Consider the following 8,058-nt stretch of genomic DNA (forward strand, 5'->3'; position numbering starts at 1 on the left):
AGCGAAAACGATTCCCACCTACTTCTAATTTATATCCTTATTTTATATTATCTAAATTGTATTATATTATTTATATTATTTTGTGTCCCTATAAACCGTCTTCTATGCTTTCTAGAACAAGGCTACACATAAACAAACAAATAAGGAAGGAAAAAAAACAAAAACACCGTTTTCATTGCACAGCACATACAGCTATTTCCTTTCCAATCCAAGAAACTAGGAATCAACTCTTAAATTGTTTACCATCTTAGTATCTCTCATATCCATGTGATGCCTGCCCATCTCTCCTCCAGTTGTCTCTTCTTTACTCCCACAAATTTCCTTTCATTAAATAGTTACAATCCCTCATAATGCTTCCCCTCATCTTCACTCCTGATACAAAACTAGAAACAATTTTGTAAGTCACTTATGTCATACCAGGTTTTTGCTTTGCAAAAAGTTTAAGAAACATAATTTGAATCACAGTACAGGCAGAAGAAAAGAGTTCTGTACTGAAATTGACTTTGCCAAGGAAAGAAAAATCCAGGGAGATGCCAAAATATGTCACTAACTATGAGAAAAAAAGATGAAGGTGATCAAACGGCACAGTCATAGATCAAAACTGAACCTTTCAAAATAAAGAATTGCTCCAAATAAAAGGAAAAACACACAATCCAAATTTAAAGGCGAGTTTTAATTTAAAAAACAAAAAAACATATGAAAATATCCTCATTAATTATCAAGGAAATACAAATTAAAACCACACAACTGAAAAAAAAAAAAAAACCTGACTATACCAAGTGTTGGTATGGATTTAGAATAACTGGAACACTCATCCTCTGCTGGCAGTACAGTCACTTAGAAAAACTGTTTTTATCTCCTAAAGCTAAACATGCTTTTTGAGCCAGCAATTCTGTTCCTAGATACCTAACAGAAATGAGTACACATCATCAAAGGACATTTCCAAAAGTGTTCACAGCAACACTATTTGTAATAGTCAAGTGTATCGTTAGAATGCATAAAAAACTGGTATTTTCATACAATGGAATAACATTCAGCACTGAAAACCAAGGACTGCTATCCTCACAATTTGGATCACTTACACAATGCTGAGTGAAAGAAGTCATACAAAATAGCATATGATGAAGCATGCTTATCTCCATTATAGAAAATCAAAGTGAGTAAAACTCTACAGTGAGACCTAGAGCTTACCTTTGGGAGGTCTGAGTAATGACCGAGAGGATCAGAAGGAAAGCGTTTAGGCTGTTAGTAATGTTTTACTAATTTATCTGTGTGGTGGTCACATTTTGAGTGTGTTCATTTTGAAAAGTCATTTGTGTACTTTTCTATATGTATGCTATACTTGATATAAAACAAGTTTACCTATAAATACAGAAACTTCCTTTTTGTTTGCCCTATAAAAACGAAAATCTTAGGTGAGAACATCCTTTTCCTAGCATGTCACCCTTCCTCACCATCCTATTAATAGCTTTTAATTTGCAACTGTCTGGTCTCTCTCCACTGCAGCTTTGACATGGTCTCTTAAATCTACACTGGCATCTCTCAATGCTGCCTCGTCTATCACAGGGGTCAGCCCACTTATTCTGTAAATATTTTAGAAGTGAAAATGAGGTATATGTAGGTACTTACAGCACAAGAAAGAAGAATTTCCACAATAATATTATTTTTGAAATGCAAAATAAAGCAATTAACGGAATTCAATTTTTTATAATACCAATCTGCTAATGAGGAGAAAAGAATTCTTTTTTGGGGGTCTAACAGTTCACTTCAGCAGGGTGCAAAGTTAGTGCTCTCTATCATCAAATTGATGGCAAATATTCATCTGTTAAAAACTATTTGCTGTCATGGCATCCAAGGGCAGGGCCCACAGGTTTTAGTTTGACAAACTCTGGTCAAACTTCTTGAATATGGTTTGTACTTTTTAACAGATTAAGAATCTTCTTTTGCCATCTCTTCTGCTGCTCTCCTCAAGAAATCTAGCATCTATACCTACATTCTTTAAAAATTCAAACCCTAAAATTCCTTTACCCCCCCCCCCAAATTATAACAACTTGCATCCAGTACCTCTTCTCCAAGACTTCCAATTTAAATTCATTACCTCTTCCATCAGCACCACTAAAATGCTCTATCACCCTCAAGATGCCCTCTACCCTTTACAATTTTTCTATCACCCTATTCGGTGTCACTTTCTACTTTAGTTTGGATATCTTTTTTAGCATTTCAAAGATTTTTCTCTTAAGCACTGTAACTGATTTTCAACAAGAAAATGTTTCAAATTTAGCAAATTATGTTACTCAATCACATTTCTGCTTTTCACTGCTGATCCTTTTCATTAACATCTAGATAACGTTTCTCTACAAGTCTAAAAGCATTTCTATAGGACTGCTCCCCCTAATCAAGGTTCTAAGGACTACCAGCATTGTCTCTATAAATGTATGGTTTCCAATCTCAGTTGGGCCCTCCACACTTACCAATCCTTGTACTTGTCTCTGGTCAGTTTCCTCAGCCACTATTTCCAGTCTTTACCTCATTCCTCAAAACCCCAATCAGCTGCCCCACTCCTCTCTCATACAGCATTGTCTAGACTCCTAACAGCAAACATTTGGGAATACTTATCTCAGAAGAGCTTTATATGCTTTAGGCCATGAAATATTTCTAAAAATTAAATTTTATGCATTAGAAATAGGCTTTGAGGGAAGGAACTTGCCTTTAAGTGTACAGAGGTATTAAGTGGCAGTCAGAATGCTGAGGTCTGAATCTAGCACCCACACTGTGCTTGGCCTCCACTTCACAAGAGAACCAACTACAGTAAGACACCAATATGTATTCATTCACTTATTTATTAAATAGTCATTAAAAGTCTGCACCAGTAATTAACAGCACTAAATTATATATGTGAATGTTGTTTAAACAGGAAATTTTAGGTTGTATATGTTACTAGATTAAAAATTAAAAAACAAACAGGACTGTACATCACAGTGAACCCTATTGTAAATGATGGACTATAGTTAATAGCACAATTATAAAAATGTTCTTTCATGAATTGTAACAAATATACCACACTAATGCAAGGTGGTAATAATAGGTATGTGGGAACTCTGTATTTTATGCATTTTATGCATGACTATTCTATAAACCTACAACTTCTCTAATTAAAAAAAAAGGCTATGTGCTAGACACTTTCACCACAGCAGAGAACAAAACAAGTCTTTACTTTCATGCAGCTTATATTCTCCAATACACTATAAATATATCAAATTTGTTTTCTTCTCATTGCAATACCCTCAATATATCAAGATCAGGGTCACTATGTCCTAAGTATCTAGGCTTTAAGATGCAAAGTCTCTCCTTCTCAAAGTCCTTTTTGCCCAGTGAAGATATTGCCTCAATGTTCATGGCACTCTGCCAGAACCTCTCTGATACATTTGCTACTTTCTGCCTGGTAATATGATAGACATCTCCTTGCATTATTCTTAGTGGTGACAGGTCTGGGTTTTATGTTTGATTTCTCAAAATTCCATGGTGGCCCACTACTTAGCAATCAATCACTAGATAAATACTCCAGCATCTATCTTCTTATTGATGTACTACTACAGTCATCTCACCAACATTCTCTTCAGGCAGGCAGGTTACTTCCCATTGATTTTCAGCTGCTGTTCACTGTTTTGGTTTTCCCTATTATAAAGACTAATCTACATTTACATATGCCTCCTTTTCTTCTGTCTACCTTGAAACAAGAGTAAAGAGCACATTTCAAAAATATGAAGTTCAGCTGGTTTAAGGGCATTTTTACAAGTAGCTGGTAAAGAATTTCAAAATAGGGCATTTCTTTCTTCCTTGATCTTCAGTGAATTATCCTCACTTATCCAGGAAAGTAAAAGGCAGACTAGTCTTTTTTATTGGAACTCTAAAATATAGGAGTTAAATACATCCTACGTAAAGAAAAACTAACATAAAAATATATCTTTAAAGACAAAGCTTTATATGGCAAGCCATTCTTGGATGATTATTGAAATTAACTTTGCTCTTCTCTAACATCCCCAACTTTTGAGTTGGCTACATGTGTTTATACAAGGTTTATATGAATTTGAGGATTATAGCACAACTACCCAGAAACTTTGAAAAGTTATTAAAACAATTTAATGCTTATTTATAGAAATTTTCTGTTTTATAGCTGTTGGGACAACCCCCAAATTCAATCCCTTAAGTAGACTTATGTCATAATCTGCTTCCAAAATAGAATTCATTTATTTTTCGGCCAAATTTCTAATCCCCTCATGACAGCTTATTATTTCATTATAATTATTAAAATGCAACCATCTTCCCAATAAACTCAAGTTATAACTAAATCAAGACTTTTAGGGTTGTGATGTCTTAACATGGGGTACCAGAACTCCATATTTATTCATGATACCTTGAATGGCTAAGTGGAAGTTAACTACCAATTCAGATCACTTGAGGAAGTCCATACATCTACACAGGAGAAAACAAACTATTAGTAAAAGTTTTTGTTATTGGGGTGGTGGTGCTCTTCCCCCATCCGACGAAATATGTTACGCTTCTAGGAAATGGCTACTTATCGAAAGACCAGGGAAAACTCCACGCAAAAAACCCACAACTTCACTGAAAGAAAAGTGCTAGACACTTCATTTAAGGTCAAGAAAAATATTCCACACGATCGGGCAAGCAAAAGCACAAAACCGAGACCACCCCTCCCACGGTTCCAGAAAGAAAATAAAAGCTCTAACATTCTAATTTGCTTTCAGACACCAACCTGGAGCAAAGTTCTAACGTTATAGTTTAGCTATCAAAGCGTCAACATCCGAGAGGAACTGATCGGGAAGCGATGCAAAGACCTCTTCCTCCCCCTGAATTTCACACTGACCCCTCACTCTTACCCACCGCCGAATTTGACCGTGCTAATCAACTGGGATAAGGCTAAGCTACCCGTGGATCCTCACTGTCCCGCCAGGGGCCAAACTCGCGGCCTCTTCACACGTGTGTCAGGCCTAAGGCGACAGCCACCGCTTTTCGGTCTTGTGCGGCACCCCACCGCTCCCAAGCCTTCCTCCCGCCCAAAGCCCCCCTCACCTCCTTTACGGAAAGAAACTCAAGCAGCGGAAAGACCAGATGCCGATCCAAAAAGTGAGCGATGCGTGTAGTCAAGTCGTACTCCGCCATCTTGTCAAGGAAAAGAAGAGTCTGTGTTCACCAGAACTTTATTGAAAACGCCGACAAGCGGACAGATTCTGCACTGCGCATGTACGGTTATTAAACTCTCGGCGGAAAGGGGGCGTGGTTAAGCCTGGCGCGCGCAGAGAAGGGTAGCGCGTGCGCATAGGTCCTTGCTTCCTTTGGCTGACTCCGGGAAGGGGCACCAGCGGCGGGCGTCGTTTTTCCTGTTTGCTGGTTTGTCGGTATCTTCTTCTTATTGGCCTAAGATTTACCAATTAGTGGCCTGTAATCCTTTCTGTTTATAAATATTGAAAACCCAGAACTGATTGCAGAGGTGATGTATTGCTCTGGGATGCAGTAAAGAACAAGATAATGAGAACTCTGCCCTCCAGAAGTTATGCATAAGGAGGAATATCTGAGCTAATATTGGCATGTAGAATCCTTTTGTAAGCGTTTGTTAAATAAAGGTGAGGGTAGGTTTATAGACAGAAAACAAGCGAAATAATGTTGATGACAGTTTGGACAAGTTTATTAATGCAGGTACGTGTAAGAGACAAGACTTAAGATATGCTTGTGGAGCTAAAACTGACAGACCTTGCTCCTGGATTGGATGTGGAGGCTAAAAGAAGTAGACATCAAAATGACTCCCAGAAATTCTACTCAGCAATAAAAAGGAGCAAACTATACACATGACAATCTGGATGAATCTCCAGAGAATTATGCTCAGTGAAAAAAAGCCAATCCCAGCTATTATTATAAAAAAAAAAAAAGGAAAATAAGTGTTGGAGAGGATATGGAGAAATTGGAACTCTAATTATGTGCATTTGTTAGTGGGCATATAAAATGGTACAGCCATTGTAGAAAGTGATGTCATGGTTCCTCAAAAAGTTAAATGTAGAATCACAATTTTATGCCGCAATCCCGCCTCCAGGTATATAACCAAAGACAGTGAAAACAGGGTCACAAACAGACACTTGTACACCGATGATTATAGCAGCATTATCAACAGTAGCCACACTGGAAACAACCCAAGTGTCCATCAACAAATGAATAAACAAAATGTGGTACATATACACAATGGAATATTATTCTGCCATGAGAAAAAAAAAGTTAGGAGACATGCTGCCACAAGAACCTTGAAAACATTATACTTAGTGAAATAAGCATAACACATAAGGACAGAAATTGTATGATTTCACTTATAAGAGATAACTAGAAATAGCAAATTCTCAGGGATAGAGAGCAGAATAGAGGGAAGGGGGTATTGGGAGAAGGGGAAGTGTTCATTTGTAAAAATAATTTTTTTTTAAAGCCAATCCCCTCCCCACAAAGTTTTGTACTGTATAACTCCATTTATAAAACATTCTTGATTGGAGAACAGATTAGTGGTTGCCAGGGGTTAAGGAGGGAGTGGGAACAGGACGGAAGTGGGTGTGGCTATAAAAGGAGGGATCCTTGTGATAGAAACACTCTGTATCTTGACCAAATCAATGTCAGTATCCTAATTGTTATATCATATTGTAATTTTGCAAAATGTTACCACTGGGGAGAACTGGGCAAAGGGTATACAGGATCTCTCTGTATTATTTCTTACAACTGCATGTCAATCAAGTATCTCAAAATCAAAAAGTTTAATTAAAAAAAAATACTTGTAGACTTTGGGCCTAAGCAACTGGGTACCTACTTGTGGTTATATGATGGGGGTTGGGGAGTGGAATGGCAAAGAAACAGGTATGAATTGTAAAATCAGGAGTTCTGTTTCAGACAGAATAAGATCCCTATCAGACGTCCAGGTGGAGATGTAAGCAAATGGAGATACTATTCTGGGGCAGTTGGTATAGTTATTAATCATGCATGTAACTTTGTACAGTGTGGTTTCAGTGGATTGGCAATATAATATGATCCCTGTCATGATGTCATTTACAGTATTGTTTGGAAAACAAGACTGAATTCCCATGAAGCAGAGAATACACAATAGTATTAGCCGCTAAATTGTGGGTCATTGTCTGTGTGACCTCGTGACAGTAGAGAAATGACAGTTATAATTTGAAATTTCCTGTAGAACTATAGTTGTAATAGAACATGGACAGGAATAGAGGAAGTTTTCAGAAAGAGAAATAGCAAGAACCCAGCCTCCCAGCAAGAGGGAACAGAAGCAGAGGAAGGAGGTGGCAGTATAGAACCATGCCAAAAAGGAAGAGACCATCTTTGGGAAGCAGAGAGAAATAAGGTGACATTCTATTTGACAAATATTTTGAAATTTTACCATATAGAAAATACTGAGCTAGTTAATGGGGATATAAAATTAATAAGAGCTAGTCCCTGGCCACAAGGAGCAATTTAATAGGTGACAATTATTCATTCAATATAAATTGAACACTTACGTGGTAAACACTGGTCTAATAAGCCCCCTTCTCTAAATAATAAAACAATAATAAAACAAACTCCCTTCTCTAAAAAAAGCTATACTCAAGTAGAAGGAGACAGATAAATGTAAACAAATATATACTTTGTCAGGGGTGATACATGCTATGAAGAAAAATAATGACGTAAAGTACAGGTTAGAGATTGATGGGGAAAAGTTTACTAATTTACATAAGTGTTCAGGGGAAGCCTCTCTGAAAAGGTAAAATTTGAAAAGAGATCTGAAGGCAGTGAGAGCCCCATGGCTATCTAGAGGAGGTACATTCCAGGCAAGGGAACATTAGGTATGAAGGTACCAAGGCAAACGACAGCTTGGTATCCTTGAGGAATATTTATGTTATTCCTCAGGCTGGAGGTTTGAAGTGGATCCTGGAAATGCTGGAGCCAATAGAGCAAGAGGAAATGGTGGTGGAAGATGAATTCAGAGAGGCAGCACTGGGCCAGATGACATAATGCTCT

The 8,058-nt window shown here is 37.4% G+C and overlaps 1 protein-coding gene across 1 annotated transcript in view; it reads right to left on the reverse strand.

Annotated features, from left to right (window-relative positions):
• EIF3E (eukaryotic translation initiation factor 3 subunit E) overlaps nucleotides 1–5,240 on the reverse strand; it is a 57,538-nt gene extending 52,298 nt beyond the window's left edge. The window contains exon 1 of the mRNA XM_037802846.1: nucleotides 5,092–5,240. Within this exon, the coding sequence (XP_037658774.1) occupies nucleotides 5,092–5,181 (90 nt within the window). The 5' untranslated portion in view covers nucleotides 5,182–5,240. The remainder of the gene's footprint in view (nucleotides 1–5,091) is intronic.
• Between the last annotated feature and the right edge of the window lie 2,818 nt (nucleotides 5,241–8,058).

This window comes from Choloepus didactylus, chromosome 14 (genome assembly GCF_015220235.1).
Source record: "Choloepus didactylus isolate mChoDid1 chromosome 14, mChoDid1.pri, whole genome shotgun sequence".
Taxonomy (NCBI): domain Eukaryota; kingdom Metazoa; phylum Chordata; class Mammalia; order Pilosa; family Megalonychidae; genus Choloepus; species Choloepus didactylus.